The sequence below is a fragment of the Pleurodeles waltl genome, chromosome 2_1 (genome assembly GCF_031143425.1).
Source record: "Pleurodeles waltl isolate 20211129_DDA chromosome 2_1, aPleWal1.hap1.20221129, whole genome shotgun sequence".
Classification (NCBI taxonomy): domain Eukaryota; kingdom Metazoa; phylum Chordata; class Amphibia; order Caudata; family Salamandridae; genus Pleurodeles; species Pleurodeles waltl.
Window position 1 is genome coordinate 382,813,982 of NC_090438.1, and position 21,222 is coordinate 382,835,203.

Consider the following 21,222-nt stretch of genomic DNA (forward strand, 5'->3'; position numbering starts at 1 on the left):
ATATTGGTCTACTAGTCCCTTGATGGCAACGGCTATATTTTCTGCAACCATGAGTCATAACTGATATGAGCTTTTTCTTCGGATGCTGCATTTTGTTGATAATGCTTTAGCCTTGTCATGAGATCACCCTGATTCAGACCATGTTCTTAAGATTAGGCCTGTCCTTGATCATTTTGTAGATCGGTTTTCAGAGGTCTATGCTCCAGGCAAAGAAATTGCTGTAGACGAGTCTTTGGTCTTGTTCTAGGGTCGTTTGCTTTTTAGGCAGTATTCGTAGCAAGAGGGCACGGTATGGAATTAAATTGTATATGCTGTCTGAAGTAGTACAGCATATGTTTATAATTTCCGTGTCCACACTGGTAGGGATTTCAGTATTGATCTTCCTGCTTGTCCACCCACTTTTGGATTTAGCGAGAAAATTGTGTCGGAACTTGATAGATGACTGTTTAACAAAGGTACCATTTGTACTAAGATAACTTCTACACTGGAGTGCAGATGTTCAAGGAATTGTTCAGGGTGGACACTGTTGCTTGTGGCACAATCCGTTCTAACCGGAAAGCCTATCCAAGGGAACTTGTCTGTACAAAACTTGCGAGCGGACAGTGCAGTGCCTTGCGGAATGATGAGCTGCTAGCTCTGAAATATGCAGACAGGAGGGATGTCTACATGCTAACTACCATCCATGATGAGAGTACTTCCCCTGTGACAGTTTGGGGTGAGGTTGCCGAAGTGGGCAAACCTGTGTGCATTTTGGACTACAATAAACACATGGGTGGTGTTGATAGAGTAGATCAGAGGTTGCAACCTTACACTGCTGCTTGTAAGGCTTACGTTTGGTATAAGAAATTAGCGGTTCACTTGTTCCATTTGGCAACTTTTAATGCTTTTGTTGTGTTCAAGAATAGTTCTCCAGAGTCAAGGATGAAATTTGTGAAATTTCAGGAGTCTGTGATAGCGAGCCTTGTTGTGCTGGAACAGGCAAGAGTTCCTAGAGAAGCAGTGGTGGAGGATGTGGCTGGATTGAAAGATCTCCACTTTGCTGCGCACATTCCTCCCACAGTCAAAAAAGACTTTCCTGCAAAGAGATGTAGAGTCTGTGCTCGAAGAGACATCTGGAAGGAGAATCAGAAGTACTGCCTGGATTGTCCTTCAAAGCCTGGGCTGTGTGTGGGCGGCTGTTTCAGGAGTTACCATTATTGGGCGTTACCGTGAGTGTAAACTGCTTGTTTTATATTTTCACATGTTCAGTTTCACGGTTGGCATTACTGTCATGTATTTAGTTAGAGCTTTTGTGTTTGCAATTTTGTACTTAATTCTAATTAGTCAGTGGTTTCTTTGTTGTTTAGAAAAAAAGTGATGGCAGTGTGCATGGAGTGGCGCTTGGCTGACGGTGTGCGTGGAGTGGCACTTGGCTGGCAGTGTGCGTGGAGAGGCACTTGGTCAGCTGTGTGCATGGATTGGTGCTTGGCTGGTGGTGTAAATAATGACTTGCTGTTGGCCACTGCAACACACTGCTAGTCAAACGCCAGTCCACACACTCCCATCAGCTGGTGTGATTGCTGTGTCAGGCACGTGGACATATGAAAGTGATGGAACCTTGAATGCGCTATCTATTGATGCGAGTGTTGTAATGTGCTGGGTCCGTGGCTGGCGGCGTGAATGGTCTTGTGCATGTCATGAATGAAAGGTGTGTAAAGCAGTTGGTGCCTTGTTGCGGCTTTACAGCTCACTAGCTGTGAGTCACTGGTTCAGTTTTTTGCCCTTTCAGTTCTTAACAGTGCATTTAATTTTTGTGAAATCTCTTGTTATAAAATTTTATCTCCTGAACCATCACTCATCATCATGCCAAATCCAACCAGTATGTGTGGCAAAAATGAAAAAAAACTGATTCGCTGTAACCAGGCTTCGAAGCACACCCGTGACATGCTAGGTGTCTCGGGTGGGACCCCGATGATGAAGCATGCCACCAACTTGGTTGGCGGGTGAAGGGTCTTTTTAACATAACCTAAGTGCATTTCTTTTCACAATTTTTGTGTTTGGAACATCACAGAAGGACGTGGATACATCAAAATTGTCCATTACAAGTCTACCTTTTTTTCCGGGGGAGGTGGGGGCATCTGGATTTTTGGTCCCGGCACAATGGTTCTACAAAGAAAAGTGTGGAAATGTGATTTTTTTAACCTATATTTGAGGTTTGCAGAGGAGTCTGGGGAAAGAAAATGTTGGAGGATCCACACAAGCCACACTTCCCCTGACTCCTCCGGGTGTCTAGTTTTCAAAAATGTCTGGGTTTGGTAGGCTCCCCTAGGTCCCCCCCCCGCAAAAACAGGTAGTTTTGTAATAGATCATTTTGATGTGTCCATGTTGTGTTTTCGGGCATTTCCAGTTGCAGGCACTAGGCCTATCCACACAAGTGAGGTACCATTTTTATCAGGAGACCTGAGAGAATGCTGGGTGGAAGGAAGTTTGTGGCTCCCCTCAGATTCCAGAATTTTCTATCACAGAAATGTGAGGAAAAAGCGTTTGTTTTTCCCAAATTTTGAGGTTTGCAAGGGATTCTGGGTAACAGAACTGGGTGAGAGCCCCACAAGTCACCCCATTCTGAATTCGGCCAGGTGTCTAGTTTTCAGAAATGTCCAGGTTTTCTAGGTTTTCTTAGATGCCAGCTGAGCTAGATGCCAAAATCAACAGCAAGGCACTTTGTAAAAAACAGGTCAGGTTTCTTTGGGAAAATATGATGTGTCCATATTGTGTTTTGGGGCATTTGCTGTTGCAGGCACTGGGCCTACCCACACAAGTGAGGTACCATTTTTATCGAGAAACTTGAGGAAATGCTGGGTGTTAAGATAATTGGTGTTCCTCCCAGATCCCTGAACTTTCTATCACCGAACTTTGAGGCAAAGGTGTTTTTTTGCCACATTTTGAGATTTGCAAAGGATTCTGAGTAACAGAACCTGGTGAGAGCCCCACAAGTCAACTCATCCTGGATTCCCCCAGGTGTCTAGTTTTGAAAAATGCACAAGTTTGCTAGGTTTCCCTAGGTGCCGGCTGAGCTAGAGGCTAAAATCCACAGCTAGGCACTTTGCAAAAACACATCAGATTTCAATGTAAAAATGTCATGTGTCCATTTTGCATTTCCTGTCGCGTGCATTAGGCCTAACCACGCAAGTCAGGTACCATTTTTATCAGGAGACTTGGGGGAACACAACATAGATCTGACATGGCAGGAAAAAGTTACAGAGTAAAACGTGGAGAGAAATGGCTGTTTTTTTTTACCTCAATTTCAATATTTTTTTTATTTCAGGTGTTATTTTCTGTATGAAAACCTTGTAGGATCTTCACAAATGACTTCTTGCTGAATTCAGAATTTTGTCTATTTTTTAGAAGTGTTTAGCTGTCCAGGACTCAGCATTGGTTTCACATCCATTTCTGTCACTAACTGGAAAGAGGCTAAAAGCACATATATAGTAAAAATGGGGATTGTCCCAGTAAAATGCCAAAATTGTGTTGAAAAATTTGTTTTTCTGACTCAAGTCTGCATGCTCCAGAAAGTAGGGAAGATGGTGATTTTAGCACTGCGAACCCTTTGTTGATGCCATTTTCAGGGAAAAAAACACAAGCTTTCTTCTGCAGCCCTTTTTTTTTTAATGAAATTTTCGCATTATTTTGGCTAATTTCTACATCTCCTCTGGGTGAACGCACAAACTCTGGGTATCTCTAGAATTCCTAGGATGTTGGAAAAAACAGACGCAAATTTGGCATAGGTAGCTGATGTGGACAAAAAGTTATGAGGGCCTAAGCACGAACTGCCCCAAACAGCCCAAAAAAAACTTGCCACCTGAGAGGGAAAAGGCCTGGCAGCAAAGGGGTTAAAGCGCAAAAATGAAAACAAAAACACCCAGTGTGTCGAAGGCGTTAGCTCACCCCATCTTTGCAAGAGCGGTATTATTTCTAAGGCTCCCAGTTTTTCGTTTGTACTGATTTTTACAGATTAATACAGACAAAAAACTTTATCATATTTGATATGGATAATTACAGAAAATAGCTTTTCCTTTGGACGATTCTCACTGCTGTCAATCATTAGTGCTAGGTCAGTATGAGTGCAGATTGGCATGTAGTGGAGTTAAAAAATAAAAATAAAAATACTAATGGATCTTAAATAACTGCAACAGTAAAGCTGTTTACAGTGTTCTATAACACAAATAGTTTCAAATGACATAATTGCAATTAGAACATTGCAATGCTGGGGGCTCCATTGAAAACAATGGAGTGCTGCGGGCTTTTACTGGCCGGTAAAAGCCCGCAGCGCCAACATTCCAATGTTCGCTTTGTTCACAGCAACAGCTGTGAACAAAGCCTCACGGAGTCCGAGGGGATTTTAATCCCCTCGGGCTCCGTGAACATTTTTTTTTTTAATAGAACATTCTGCCCTGAGTGGCAGAATGTTCTAATAGCCTTAGAACCCGCCGTAGCGGGCTCTACCGGCTATTAAAGTCCCTCTCCCTTGTTAAATGCCCTCGCCTTCGGCTCAGGCATTTAACGCGGGGAGCGGGTCTTTAATAGCCGGTAGAGCCCGCTATGGCGGGTTCTAAGGCTATAGTAGTTGGCTGAAATCTGTTGGGCATTCAAACATAAGAAAGTTTTATCGGTTAAATAAATGTGGAAATATATTCATGGCTCCCTCATTTTTTACACTAAGAATAAAAGTTATTGATAAATACAGATAACATTTGCAAAAATTGATAAATGTAGACAGAAATGTCAAAAAATAAATGTCATAAAATCGGGAGTCCTAATAATAGCCTATCAAGAGAGGGCTTTAATGCATGAAAAAGGGTGGGCCTCTGAACCGCATGCACTCCTTGCGATGTTCATGTCTGTTTGCTTTGTAGTGCTGAGAGAGAGTAGCTTATATAATAAATATTAACATGAAATGATTATGAACTAATGTGTAATAATGCTGCATAGAAAATGTATTAATGTATTGTGCTAAAACGTACGCTTGAAATGTGCCCACGGGGAGTGGCCGCCAACATATACGGGGATTAATGAAACTGACTAATAATGTTGAAATATTATATTATGATATGATTTATCAAATTAATAATAGGTATAAGTAAAGGCTTTTGCTAATAAATTATTAGGCCTTAGTTAGCATGGGTCGAGGCCTAGCTGCCTGACTCACATATTAAATGTGTTTTTCTTACGTGCAGTGCTCTGACTTTCTGAAGGACATGAACTCTTTTTTTCTCCAAACTAGAAGCTGAATGTAACTGTATTAGATCCGTTCTCATGAAATTCGACTTGCTTGTAGAAACATTTTAGCTGAACGCAACAGTGTAGATTACTAGCAGGTACAAGGTCGCCTAAACCGGTACAAACAATGGAGTCACTGACTGAAGATGTGCAAAGGACCACAAGACTATGAAATCATACCGGACATTCCACCCGCTGAAGACGTGAATCATAAGGACCAATAAAATACGTGAGAACTGTTATGAGGTGACAAATTTGATGAAGTAATCGGAACTCTATTGGAGGGAGATAGTGGGGTGCAACCCCTTGTCCAACCAAATTTTAAGGAAATGGGATAATAACCCTTGACACCAGGAAGTAAATTAGACTAGAGAACAGGAGAGAATAGGAGAGAGTTAAGGGAGACCCTGATGCGATTTGCTATGACCCAGACACTTTGTCACTCTGCATGGAGACTTTGCTGTTTGGTTCTTAAAACCAATCCTGCCTTATATTGCCTGATTACACTTTACCTCCTTATTAGGGAAGTGCCCCCTTTTTCCCCGTTTGCTGTATTCCTGATGATGAACCAACTGATGTCCTGAGGACGAAGAGCGAACCTGAGTGCTGACTCAAATACGGAGGGTAACTATATGACAATGAAATTGTAATTGTCTGTTTGCTTTTCCTTTCTAGGTACCAACTGCTTCTTTTGACAGAGACCATATCTAGATGTTTTCTAAATTGGTGTTACTAAATTGTGTTGCATGAAGCCCAACATGCTAATGCTAATTCGAGGTTAGGAAAGGGGTTCACTAAAACTGACGCAAATAGACAAATGACTGAATCTATGCTTTGTTGAATAACGTGATGATACTCTGCTGAAGTGAATCTATGTTGACGCCGTGTTATGTTCTAATATTCGTGATTCTTGCTTTGATGAAATCTTATCAGGGTTGCCATATTGTGACTATGCTATTGTGTGTTTGGATTTGAGACTAATAAACTTGCTAGTAGAATTGTAATCAATAGAGAATAAAAATCCACAAAATCATACTAAAACTTGCGTGGTTATTCATGACTGAAAGGTCATGGTGGTTTTCTAGTTTATTAAATGTCTTTGATTAATTTGAATTGTGGCATTACTGTGAACTTTGATGACATTATTGACATATTGATTGACATGCTGATTAGCTGTCTCGTCCTAAGGTGTCTTCAATCAGGGTCAAAAGATTCATTGGCCTAAAACGAGTCCCAAAGTGAGTAAATTAGTCATAAAGGGACGCCTTAACAGTTCTGACATGTCGCCAAGAGCCACTTTGTGACATAGGGCCTGATTACAACTTTGGAGGAAGGTGTTAATCCGTCCCAAAAGTGACGGATATACCACCAGCCGTATTACGAGTCCATTATATCCTATGGAACTCGTAATACGGCTGGTGGTATATCTCTTTTGGGACGGATTAACACTTCCTCCAAAGTTGTTATCAGGCCCATAATCTCTTACTGTTTATCAAGTTCGAGATATGCCTCCTCCAGGTTTTAAGCTTGATTTGCCCTAAAATCACTGCAGCCCAGTGGCGTAAGTAAACTTAAGCCCCTCCCCTCCCCCTGCAAAGTACTAGTAAGGAGCCTCCTCCCACCTGGACCCAGTCAGGGGCCTACCGCCCGTGCACAGTGCTCGTTGGGGGCTGGGGTGGCTGCGCACCGCGGGGGCTGGTGGGGCCTTTCTTACGCCACTGCTGAAGCCCTAGTAGTATTTATTTCCTAAATTAATGCTATGCTGGAAAACAGGGTTCAAGACCAAAACATGCCCTCACCAGTGCATTGCCTTTAGCCCATTATGCCAACCACAGCTTCACGTTTTATTACCTTCAGGTAACGCACAGAAATAAGTTAATGAAATAATTTAATGACTAGAGCCAGCCTCTATCTGAATGAGAGTTAGGGATTATTAACTCAAGGGTAATAAACGATTCCTTCTCTGTTGTCGGAATGTGGAAAACAATTGCATTTGAACGTAATCCGTGCAGGTGTCATTAGCAGTTAAACAGTTTAGTGCCATTTTATTTTAAACGAATTCACAGATCGTTACTGTCTACAATTGAACTGACCTACCGGACATGAACACATTTTCAGAAAAGTGCGTGGGGGGGCTTGCTGAAATCATAACGGGAACGGGCAGTTTGTTAATCGTCATGACATCATTATGATTCACAACCATAATGCATTTATGTTATAACATCATTCTTCCTCGTGGTCAGGCATCTAGTACGAATAATCTGTAGAGACTCGTGAATTTCAATATAAAATGGTAATGATATTTTCGTTTGCAAGTTCTCCTAAAGGCAGTCGCTTGTATGTTCTACAGACAACATTTCCAAGCGCAAGGTGTAGTTTGCTACCCTTTCAGTGGAACACAGTCACAATGCAGCTGTCCATCATGTACCCCAACCCCAAAAAGGACAGCTGCTTTGTTATTGAGAGGGTGGGACCAGAACAAGCAATTGCATGCTCATTGTTACAACAGGTACTTTAACCTGGCAAGCTATCTCAGCAGATTCTTGTTTTTGATAATCAACATTTTATATTACATTTTGCGTTGAAAAACAATTAAACAACACCTCAGTACACACACTGCTGCATAATAATGATGATTCCACCACATGCATTCCCCTGTAAGGGTCCAAAGAGACATTAAAACATACCATAATATGCCCAGCACTTCCCACAGACTTTCCCCTGTTTTTGAGGACAGCCCCTGGCTAAGTTTATTGACCCCTCCAATATGGCGCTCTAGTCCACTGTCGCCCCTGCAAGGTCATAGATAGGGGATTCACTGAATTCCAGTGCCTAGCAATGTCTTTTTAGCGAGCATGGTTCCAATCCCCAACAAAGTGCAATCTCCCCGGCTCCCTCCAAGATCCTCAAGAATACCCAGTACTGCAAAACGAGTGGGGGTTGCAATCATGGACGTCACCTAAGGGTCGTCATGGCGTCTCAGCTGCGACCCCTGGCACTTTCTTTGCGATCCCGGGCTTCAGAGGTGCCAAAATCAGTGCCAGAAGCACAATGGCAGTGCGTCCTTAGGGGCATCGGTTAAGGCTCTTTTGTCCTATTTTTCTCTCATTTTTTTATTACATAGTAATATAGTAAGTTTATGCATAATAGTAAATAACGTTTAATTATTCTATATTAGTGTAATAAACATACAATTAGCTGGATTATGACCCTCCCTGGCAGCTGAGGTAAGTAAAAAATGCTTTTAAATGGATGTTGTGCGTGTGCTTGAGGGTGTGTTTTAGTGAGAGAGAGTGTGTGTAAGTGTGAATGTGTGTAAGCATATGTGTGTGAATGAAAATGAAGGTCAAATAGCATGTGATGTCACTTCCGCTACCCTGGGATTTTGCTGAATTGACGTTTATGGTTCCAATACTTTTCAAAGGACCTTCGTGAGTGCAGCAAAGATTCTCTGTCAGCATAGTGTAATAAGAGGACATCCCCAAACCATGAGGAAAAAAACATCCCACTGCTCTAGACAGAAACAGACAGGTTTAGTAATTCTGTTTGCATGTCACTATCTGGAAGGAGGCTAAAAGCACACAAAAAATAGTGAAAATGGGGTATGTCCCAGTAAAGTGCCGAAATTGTGTTGAAAAATGTGGTTTTCTGATTCAAGTCTGCCTGTTCCTGAAAGCTGAGAAGAAGGTGATTTTAGCACTGCAATCCTTTTGTTGATACCATTTTCAGGGGGAAAAAGCATGAGCTTTCTTCAGCAGCCCTTTTTTCCCATTTAAAAAAAAACAAAAAAAACATAATTTTCGCTGTATTTGGCAAATTTCTTGTTCTCCTCCAGGGGACCCACAAACTCTGGTGCCCTAAGTATTTAGGCTGAATAAGTTGGAGCCATGAGGAAAGGAGCAACCCCCTGAAAGGACAAAAGGGCATCTCAACAATCATTGTCAGCTAATGGTCCCAACCATTCCTTCCAATGTGTTTTTAAGGACAAAAAAATCAGGCAGGTTGATCACTACAGACTTGCATGTCTGTGGTATAACCCCTTTTCCTTAAGATCTTGACCTCGAGTGGGCTGTATTTAGGTAAGTGTCTGAGAGAGTCCAGATGGGACATAAGTGCGTGGCACACTTGTAAATATTGAAAACATTTAGATTATACAAGTCAAAACCAGCTTGGAGATGTAAAAATGATTTCATTTGCGGTCCTCAAGGGTTGCTGTGTGCTGCAGCCAGATTACCCACCACAAGAGTGGTTTGAGCGTAATCTTCCAGTTCCATCCAGTCTATCTCAGGGCAGATCGTCATGTGACCAAGACCACTCAGGTGACCTAAAAGAAGGCGAGAGGAAAAGGGTTCCCGTAGAGTAACGGCACAAAAGACTCCCATCTCCCACAAGTGCAACCTCCAGACAGAAGGCAGAGTCATGCCACCAACCATTCAACCAATTATTTATCACCAGTAATATAGATGTATAGCTGGCATTCCCATCCCCTATCATACAGTGATTGTACACACTTGCTGAAGGTCAACCAGGGGGCTGGTTCTGCCACAGAAATGGGAGAGTTTTTACAAACCGTTCCTTGTGCCAGGACCGGGGGATGAGCAGAAGAGAAGCTCTGGAGGATTTGCAATACTCGTGGCAGCCCCATCATTTTAAATAGGGCTACCCTGACCAGAACATTGAGTGGAAGCTTGTCTCATTTGCTGAGGCCACCTTAGTCTTAGGAATCTGGGGCCTCAAATTCAGATTCCAAGCCAAATTAAGCTCCAGAGCTATATGAATACCCAAATACTGGAAGTTAATCCTAGGGATCGGTGGCACTGACTGCCACTCCATTAAATCCCTACCACCTTTCAGTGGAACCAGAAGGGACTTGGCCCAGTTAACTGTAATCTCCATAGAGGGTCAGTATCGAGATCAAGCAGGGCTCTTACAGATTCTTAAAAACAGTTCCATCCAAGACCAGCGATGAGTGTTATCTCATGACTGCCCACCAAATATTAGTAAATAAATAAACATTGCAATTCCTGCTGTATTTTACTTTTCAAATTCTCTGCTATGATAGCTTCCTTGTCGGTCCACAAAAGACGAACAGTGTAGCTATTTAATGATCTCCCTGTGTTACTGTACTGTTGAAAGACATACGAGTTTGTGGTGGCCATTTTGTAACTGACCAATGTTGTATCAGTATTCGATAGAGTGTTAAACAATAAAAGTCTCTTTGTTAGCAGAGGAATGTATAAATCTGCTGTTTTACAAGTTATAGGGAAACACCAATGATAAGTTTAATGAGAGGCGCTCTGAAAATGAAACATCATTATACCAAAGTCTGTTTTATAATAGCAACTACTTCCAATTGTTTTTGGCTGTAGATGCAAGCCCTACATATAGCATAACCCATACTGAGTGAAAGATTGAGACGTCATTGTCTAAATTCAAACCTGTGACCAGCAAGTTATGTTAACGCTGAATTTTACTAACAAATTCTCATGTATTCTGAACCTTAAATCTGCATAGAAAATGAATTAATATAGAGAAATAATACACAACTTTGAAAATGTGCCTACTTGAGTGACCACCAATCATCACAAAGTGTCTTTATTAACTGCTTATTAATGTAAAATATCATGCTCATATTCAAATTAATGTAGCAGTATATTACAATAATGGTCATCTATTATGTATTTGCTTTATTAATCATAAGCCTTAAGTTAGCGAGGTCTTGGGCATAGTTGCACTGCCTCATGTTAAGATGTATTAAACGAGTCACATGAAATGGATGCCTAGAGAATTAGAGTTGTGTTTTTCCGCCACGCTGACTGAATGTAGTTAACTAAATCTGCTTTCTCTTGAGAACTGCTTGCTAGAATGCATTGTATTAGCTATTGATACTTTGTCAAGTTTGTGTGTGTAAAAAGCGATGTTCCCAGGAACTATCAATGGATGCACTTACTGGAGTACAAGGCGATACAATATTGTTACCTGACGAGTCCGACGATGGGAACAGGAGAAGAGGAGCCAATCATTGACGTGTGAAAGACAATTTTATTTATATCTAAGATTTGAAGTTCTACTTTCATTGGACTAAATGTAAACGTTCAATTCTCTGACCAATAGCAACGTAGGCAGTGTCCTGGATAGTTTTAACTTAACTAGACTACACAGAGAGAGGAGAGCTCACTTTTTCCAAAACTTTTACTGAAAAGTGTAATTCCAATTATCACCATTCCTGAGAGATTTCTATCTTGAACTTTATTGCCATGTCCGATGCTGATGCTGACTGAACTGATGTCCAAGTGACGAAGACAGTCGTAGCTTGCTGAACCATACTGAGGCAAGATATAAGATTGTGTTACTGATTGCCATCTATATTTGCTTTTGTCTTTAGGTACCAACCGCTGATTTGTTAAAGCCATAGCTAGATGTTTTTCCAAATTTGTGTTGACTAAAATTAATTTGCATGAAGCCCAAACATGCTGTTCTAATCAGGTTAGTTAGGAGAATCACTTCAGGATGTTTGCTAAATATTAACAACAGTTGGTGTCTTTTCTTTGCTGAATCTAAATGTATGCTATTTCTATTGCACAGTTATTTTTGCTACTGATTTGTACTGTGACTCTAGAATGTGTACTGATGCATGCACTGATTATATTAAGATTCTTTACAAGATTAGGTCAATCCATTATTGTTTCTCCATAGCTTAATAGCATCGGTAGACTTAGCCCATGCTTGCAAGGAACCCTTAGCTTTGATTACAATTGATGCCACTAAGGCTTTTGACAGGGTCAACTGGCTGTATCTGGATACTCTTTGCCAAGTTTTAAATCTGGGAGGGAAGTTTATAAGAGTATTGCAGAAGATCTACCACAACCCGATTGCTAAAGTGTTTAAAAGAAGAACCAGGCAGGAGTGCCCATTGTCTCCATTGTTATTCAATTTGTATCTAGAGTCTCTTGCTTGCAAGATTAGAAGAGAGCAGAGGATACCCCCGTTTATATGCGGGGGTGGTGTAGGGAGGTAGCCTTGTTCGCAGATGATTGGATGATATACACCACGGACCTCCAACAAACCTTACTGATCTTAGAGGAACAGACGAATGGGTTTGGGCAGATTGCGGGATATGCAGTTAACAAGGAAAAAACTGAAATTATTGCATGGAATATGCAGACGGAGGGTATTCCAATCAAGAGTGAGATTAAATATTTACGAATTACGATAACTCAGGATATAGCAAAAATACCTGAAGTTCATTTTCAGAGAATTATGAGGGAGTCATGCAAACTAATGAAAACTTGGTCCAACCCACACCCAACAATCTTCGGAAGGACTAACCTGGTCATAATGTTTATACTACCCAAATGTTTGTTTATCTTGAATGCAATTCCTTTAGTTTAATAAACTGCAGGATAAAATCAGCAGCTTTATCTGGGCCTCTAAAGGGGTCCGTATTTCATGGAAGAAATTGAGGAGGAAGAATGAGAAAGGGGGGATAGCGATCCCAGACCTCCAACTCTATGCCTGGGCACTCTTTATGAAAAATATGGCTTGGGTAATGAACAGCACGGGGCTGCAGAGTTTGCGCAAATCATGAAAGAAATGATGGTGATTGACAATGGAACGCAAGGAAACTTTCTTTATAAATTTGGGGATCCCAAATACTTAAAAAAAGTTAGGTTTAGAATCATGCAGGATGCTGCATAGCTGTGGTTCGCAATAAGGAAGGCTACAAACTGGCCATATTATAGCCAACATGCTCTTCTTTGGGATTCCCCGGGCTCACCGGTCTGGACTAGGGACGTTCTGGCCAAGCCATTGAAAGAAGCAGGCATTAGGTGTTGGGGACAGGAAGCTGATTCCGTTTGAACATCTGGATGCAGTGGTAGAGGGCAAGTTAGCTAGATTCAAGTATCTCCAAATAGCAAGTTGGGGGAGGAGTGTGAAGGAGGAAATAGGGGATTCAAACAGGATGGAAGAGCTACTCCACCAGCGTAAACCCTGGAAGAACGACTTGGCGAGATGGTATTGGGCATTAATGGAAGTCATCGATGGAGAATTTAATATGCCAGAGGAGATTTGGAAAGAGCTCCTCCCAGGACCATTGGTTAAAGACTTATGGCAAGTATCTACATCTCTTTTGTACTCCACAGTTAAACCTGCCCACTTAAGAAGGAATCATTTGTTTTCAATTCACAGAGCTTTTTGGTCCCCGGAGAAGCTTGCAGGGTAATTCGATCACGTGTAAGAAGTGTGGTTCGGCATTAGCAGACAATGGTCACATGTTTTGAGAGTGCCCTCAGCTGCCCTGGTTCTGGAAAGAGGTTGGGGAAACAATTAATAGCATGCTATCAATCACATGCCAGGTAAGCCTTTCAGTGGTTATCTTTGGGTGTCTTCCTGACTCAGAAGGACTGAATAGGAACCACGCTAAAGTACTTTTTTATATGCTGCTGCTGGCCAGGAAGATGATATGTAGGAAGTAGGTTTGCACTCCCCCCCACTCTTACTGAGTGGATTGATGCTCTGGTGCACAATATGACTTTAGACTTAGGTGCTAGCAAGAGGGAAAGTAAGAAAAATTAGTTTTAGGCTCAATCCGGAGGTCCTATGATTATACCAATGGCTGGCCTCATGGGCTCTGGGGGACACCCATTAGAGATGAGAGCCAGAGATTGGGTTGTCTCCGGATGGGTGCCTGAAAGGGTAGCTCGCCTTGGGTGGATTGACCCATACGAAGAGGCCCCTAGGACGATATTGGCAAAGCTAAATGGGTAGATGAGGACAAAAAAAAAAAACAGTATTGTTTCTGTATGCCTACCATTTAATTCGGAGACTAAGTTACGTGATATCAGCATTGTTAATATAGGGAAATAAACATTCTACTTTTTACATAAAGGTGTGGTTATTCATGGCCAATGGTTCATGGTGTGTGGAAATTACTGACACCCAAGATTATAGATCCTATTGACTGAGAATTGATATTGATTGATATTGTAATTGAGTCTTGTGGTGGGAATTACTCTAAGTGCAGTCAAAAGGTACATCAAACCACTAACGCGTCCCCTTTTAGATTAATTCAAGAAAAGCCAAATAAGGTCAGATGCGCTAAAAGTGATATGGTAGCAGAGTATGATGGTTAGTTTCCTTGAGAACCCATCATCTGAAGTCAAATAGCTTTTTCCCCCCTAGAGACAGATCGAAGAGTATGATGGTTTGCCTCCTTAAGAGCCCATCATAAAGCATTTTGCCCCCTAGAAAAGAAGTATGAATAGCAGGTCACCCCTAGAAAAGAAGTATGAAATAGCAGGTCACCAGAGTTCGCAGATCGCAGATCGGGTAGAAGAAATTGGTGAAAGTTAGGATCTTCAGAGTTGATGATCCAAAGTGGAGAAAGAATATGTCCCTAATAACTTAGGATGACTTTCCTAGAACCTTGGAGCTTGCTAATCATTGTTTGAAGATGTTCTCGGTATTGTAGTGACAGTATGAATGGAATAGGTTTTGTGCTTGCACAGCTTATGCAAATTTCAGGTAAACTGTGATGTTTGTGAGGGTTTAGGGAGTTTGCGTACTCCAAATGAAGTTGTTGAAGGAGTTTGTGAACTACGCAGTGTAAGAGTAGGGAAGTCATCGAACTTCACATGTGTGTGGCGCTTTGTGCTCAGAAATGTTCCACAAGAATGTTGGTATACGGGCCATGTGAGGTCTGAGACTACGGAGTATATTGAAAAGTGTAAGAGACACTTAGGCCCTCATAATGAACACAGCGGTGTTTACCGCAGTGTTCAGGTTGGCGGTCATTTAACTGACCGACAGCCCCCCTGTTATCCTGCTTGCCGCATAAAGAACATTCTGCTGGGCCGGGACATTGCCGGCAGCTCCATGCTTCTGTGCGACGGGTGCAGCTGCACCCATCGCGCAGATCACTGCCCGTAAATCGGGCAGTGACCTGCGCGTTGGGGCACTGCACAGGGGCCCCTGCAATGCCCATGCCAAGTGCATGGGAAGTGCAGGGGCCCCCAGGGGGTCCCCGGAGCACCCCTTCCACCAGCCTTTTCCTGGTGGGGGAACCTGCCAGGGAAAGGCTGGTGGCAGTACCCTGTCGGATAATAATTCCCTCCACCGTCAGGCTGCCTGTCGGAGGCAGCCCAGCGGTGGAGGAGGACCGCCATAGGCGGCCCTTCCTGTGTTCATTATATGACGGTTCAGCCCGCCATGCCTGTGGCGGTCTCTTCACCCGCCGCCGGCATGGTGGGCTGAACCGCTGGGGTCATAATGACCCCTTAGTTTTTATTGTGATTCATCTGGTTTAGTAGGTCAATCGGGCTTGGTTGACAAACTCAAGAGTGTGTGTTAAAGAGAATAAAAGACTTTTCGAGTGAGATCTGGCGAGTCCTATGTGCACCAGGACAAACCCACTGATCAGTTGAGAGTAAAATTTGCAGGTCGAATTTTGCTTGCGAATCAGGGAAACTGAGAAAGAAAGAGTAGCTGCTAGAGCGAAAAACCATCAGTGAAAAATCTGTAAGGTTTCAGAAGCGATTGTGTTACCTGACATGTAGTAAATGCACAAATTGTTTTTCATTTTGTTTAGTCCTTGCAATAATTTTCCATTCGTTTTGTGTGAATCCGAGTTTAGGAGGACAACCTGAAAGATTTTATCAGCTGCTGTATGTGTGAGTGTGACTTCATTAGAGCCACGCTGGGATAGGTCAGTTAGTGAGAAGGGTCGCACACAGATTGGTGGACAACCGTGAAGCTCAATTGGTTGAGGAGGTCGGCGAAAATAATTCTGGGATTGAAAGTCACTTCCTGATTTGATTTAGAATAACATGAAGGTCACAGAAATGAAATTTCGGCTATAATAAGCTGTCTGGCGCTCATCCCAAATTTTTTTTAAAAGAAATGTTAAAATTGAATAAATATATAAAACGATGGGTGAGCAATGGAGGAGCGGGTGTGGCAGAAAGTAATATGGGACGGGTGGGAGAGGCCTAAATCAGCAGAGGAGGGAGAGCAACTCCAGGGACCCAGAGAAGTGCACAAGTGAGATAAAAGCACACAGGCAAGAGAGAGCAATACAGGGAGAGAGATAGATGCTCACGGTTGAGAGAGAACAACATGTTGCTTTGGGGGGCAGAAGCACATGAGAGAGGCAATTAGAAAACACATGCGCTCTCCTGGAACGTTCATGCAAAAAAAGTTCCCTAAAAGTGAGCAGCGTCAAGACACAAGCAAATAGTCTATGCTCTAGGGGATGGACAAACACAAACTGGACAAGGCAGACCATCAAATATGATGCAAATAAATTAGTGTCAATAAAGCCAACCAATGAAAGCATCCAGAAGGATTTATGCCCACTGTTACTTCTTGGTAAAGTAACAACATGTCATTTTTAACCAGCCAAACAGCTCTGTTGTCTGGTATGCTCAACCTAAAAAAGGTGTTGATATGCTGGCCAATACTACAGTACATCCCTGCATAGATCTAGCACAATGGAACAGTATGTCATCTTCCATAAACCCATACATTTACTTTTTTAACTAAACCTTGCAACTCGTCCATGTTTTAAAATAGGCAAACTGTTTCAACTGCTAAAAGGCCTTCCTTATTAAGATTTCCTACAGATATGATAGACTGATGGTTTGTAAAACATATATTCACAAAGCAAACGTTACACGCAGTATAAATGTCTGAGACATGCAGCAAACTTTCAGCAAGGATTACAAGAAGTAGCAGCAGATCTAACGTATGTAAAAACAACACACATCATTGACGTCAATACATGTAATTGAACAAATTACATTTCACAACCTGAACAAATTATAATTAAGAAGAAAGAAAAGTCACAGAGAGTCTCATTATAATAGACTCTGCAATGATATATGAAAACCCTATCATCAAAAGTCAACTCAGCAGCATGAGGAGTAACAGAGACGGCATCTGACTAGGACGCAAAATTTGGATAGTGCTGCATCCAAGATGGCTGCCAGATCAAATGCGAGCATGTGCCTTCATGATGTCTTGCGTGTGATCTTGCCATCAATCCAGGAAGTGACTGGATGCGGAAGGAGCAAGCTGCCGAAAAGGTACGGGGTGCATGAATTAAATAATGAAAGAAATCAGGAAGTGATTGGAGTCCTAGGGGTCACTCATTTCAGAAAAATACCTTCCGCATGACAGAGCGCTTATGACCCCTGTCCTGCACAGGCACAGGTAAACTGCAGTATAACATTCTGTTCCTTCTTCACTGGAAAAACCCAAAGGGACAAGCTGCCGCCCTTCACATCAGAAGTAAGAAACTGATATGCAGAGTCCAATAGGGATCATCCCTTAGCGCCACTTTTTTCAACATATACATGACAACACTTGCCAACATCATCCAATTGCAAGATATCACTGCCATCTCCTACGCTGGTGAAACCCAACTCATCCTCTCCCCAATGAACAAGACAACCACCAGAAGTAACTTCAGCAACTACATTACCGTGTTAGCAGACTGAATGTAACCAACTGCCTGAAGCTCAACTCTGAAAAGACGGAAGTAGTGATCTTCAGCAACAACGCTTCAATATGGGATGGGACTCCACCTAGTGGCTGTCCGAGCCAGGACCAACAATCACATCCACAGAGCATGCAAGAACTCTGCTGATCATCCTAGATGACAAGATCAATATGACGGCTCAAGTCAACGCAGTGTGTACCTTCTGTATCCACATCCTATGCATTCTGAGAAAGATCTTCAAATGGTTGCCTCAGAACACTGGACGGATCATCACGCAAGCCCTCACCACTAGCAGCCTAATCTATGGTCTCAAATGGCTTCCACATAACACCACACCTCAGGAGGCTTCACTGGCTCCCCATTCACAAGCACAGCCAATGAAATGTCTGAAGCACACATACAAAGCCCTACACAACACAGGACTAGAATACCTGAACCACCTCAGACATTTTCACCAACCCATCATACACCTACGCTCTGCCTCACTTTTACTCGCACACACTCCCTGCATCCGCAAAAGGAAAACTGGAGGGCGCTCATTCTCCTACATCACACCTAAGACATGGAACAATAGTCCACAATACATCAGAGCCTCCCTCTCACTTCTTAAGTTCCAGAAGAAACTGAAGACCTGGCTCTTTTTATGAGCACCTTAGGGACCACACACTGACACACCTGCTAAGCACCTGGATACTCTCTTGGGTGATTACTTCACTATACAAATCAACATAACATAACATAATTTAACATGTGAGGGTGAGTGTGTATTTAAATTTGGGTATTTGTAGTGAACCCCAAGTTATGGCTTGTTATTAGAACAGCAGCAGAGATTAGTGGTAGCTATGTCACATTGCCCCATTCATGTCTCTCTGTTCCTTCGTTTTAACTTCCCAACTGGTGACATAGTAGAGAGGTTGTTTGTCTGGTTCATATCATCGAGCAATGGATGAAGGTGAGAGGATCCTTTGTGCTCGGCAGAGTGGTTCAAATCTGTTCATCGTACAGGTCAAACTTTGACTTGAAAATACAACACATAACAAAGAGTTTTGGCTGAGGGCAGGGTCACTGTTCTCACCTGCACAAAGGAGTGTGTGGCCTGCCCATCTCCCACATCTTGCCCTCAGCTGTGTCATGAGAACTAGTGTCCCAAACATCACCCTGTACTGGCTGCGGTGTTGTCTGAAAGGCTATACATTACCTGGAACCATTATGATATTCATGCTATCACCGCCAAAAAGGAAAAGATGTCAATATCATGGGATGCTTGTTAGCATGGCACTGAACTTTATTTAAAGAAAGAGACACCCTGACTTCATTGGTTTCTTTTTACATTTCAAGTCCTCCGTCTTGTCTTAGTGCCCCCACGCTATCAGCCACTGTTTTGGGATATAAGTTGACCATTTGAGTCAGGCAGTAAGTTTAACTTTTGCTTTTGGAAAATTTCTGTAACCCAGTACAGTGGGATGGACTTGGACAGTAACAGGAATTGTTGGTAGGTGACAGGACCGAACTGGAAAGCCAGCAAAGGAGCCTGCTGTTGATAGGACCTGAGGAGAAGAAGAAAGAATCCCCTTTGGCCTGAGAAACTTTCCTGGCTATCACATTTCTAAGACTCAATTCTTTACAACCATGACAATCTGCCACCCATGAGATAAACCTCAACAAGATCAAGCAACCCATTGCTCATTCCCAGCCTAAAATACAAATCATCAGCCAGATAACAATAGCTAATCCTTTCAACATATCAGCTGAAATACATTTCCAGCAATCTGTGAAAAGTACATTGAAGGAGCAATTGACAATCATGATTTAGGAATGTATGTTTCACCTTCTTAAAATTTACTTATCTGAAAAATGCGTGATACAGAAAGATTCATGGGGACGAGGCATGAAAAGTCAGCAAATAAGAGGAATCCTGCGAATACATACTGAAAGCCTTACCATATGAGCATCTGTAGCAGGAATGATGTAAGCTCCCAGATTAAACCTCCTCATCTCTTGTCGAAGAGAGTTCAGGCGTTCTGTCGTATTTATCACTGTAGGTGGCAGATACTACTCTCATAGGAAAATACAGGGTAACATTAGTAGACAGTTGAGGACATGGAGATTTACAAGTATATGATAAACACTGTGAGATGGAAATGAGTGAGTATGCACATTCACTTCATTCTGTAATGAACCAGACCGAAAAAAGACGCTTACATGTGGTCTGGGATTGTCCAAAAATTCAACCACACAGAAAGTAAAGGAGCACAGAGTAAAAATGGTAACAAAGGCTGATTTCAAACTAAAGCATAATTAACAGTAGTTGGTTTAGGAAACTGATAATGAAGGTAAAATAGGAGACAAAGAGAAAGGACACAAAGAGACACATGAAGGTATGCAGTCACTTCTAAGGTGACTGAAAAACTAATTCATTCTTCCTAAGAGGACTGGCAGTTTTATAACCTAGCACAGTAGCAATAGTAGATGTTACTTTTAAGATTCAGGTTGGGCAGAATAAATTGGAGTAGATTGATGTGTATACCGTATCAGAAATGTGCTGCTATTCAATCGAGAGATACTGACGTATAATTAATGTTCATTGTCCAGTGGATGAATAACAGTGTTTTGCCAAAGAGCAAAGGGGTTCTTTATTAACAACAGACTTCTGTTTTGTCTATAAATACAATGTGGTTGTTATATCTTCTCTATTGCCAATTTTAACCTCCATGTTTGCTGTCTCGCTACAGACAGCCATTGTAACCACTACTTCAACATATACTTACAGTGGGCTGTGGATTTTTTCTCATGATTCAAAGACTTTCTTTTTTATCCCAGCACTCGGTTCCAGATTTTATAATTTTCCTCACAGTTCTTGTGTTTGTCTTCCCAAAAGAGCATTTCAATCGCTCTATGTTTTAATATCTGGCCCCTTCCTCTGGGTGTTAGCAGCGTCTTGCTCCGTCCCACCACTCCCTTTCTCTACTGGGTGTCAGCCCCTCATTGTTGTTCCTAGATGGCCCACTGTTTTCCTCTGTTGTTTCCATTGAATCTACCCCCTGCTTCCTTACTCATTCTTGTCCTGTTAATTATGTCCCTCCCTTTTCTCTGTTTTCTTCTGCTCTTCCTGTCCCTCCATTTTTCTTCCTGTTCCACCACCTTTACCCTGTCTCTCTCCCATCCTTATTCGCCTCACATTGGTTTCCACCACTTGCCTCCCCCTCCTCCTTCTTGCCTCAGGCACTCGTCCGACAATGATTCTCTGCCCAGATTTCTAAGATGTCTGCATATTTTCTCAGTGTTAATTCAGCATCCTGTTTCAGGTCCATTTATGAGAGACAATAGTGTAATTGTTCTCAGTCTAGATCTATGATTGTTGCCATTTCTGTTTTTGTTAACTTACATGCACTGAGGCTGTTAACTCACATAGTATGCTCCAGGAATATCAAGACTTTGACATCGGGCTACCATAATGTTATATCAAA

At 42.2% G+C, this 21,222-nt stretch overlaps 1 protein-coding gene across 2 annotated transcripts in view; it reads right to left on the minus strand.

Moving 5' to 3' along the window:
• The window catches only part of XPNPEP2 (X-prolyl aminopeptidase 2), a 327,597-nt gene that overhangs the window by 213,522 nt on the left and 92,853 nt on the right, over positions 1-21,222 (minus strand). For both annotated transcript variants that reach the window (XM_069212951.1, XM_069212960.1), the window contains exon 4: positions 19,697-19,807. In XM_069212951.1, the coding sequence (XP_069069052.1) occupies positions 19,697-19,807 (111 nt within the window). The remainder of the gene's footprint in view (positions 1-19,696; positions 19,808-21,222) is intronic.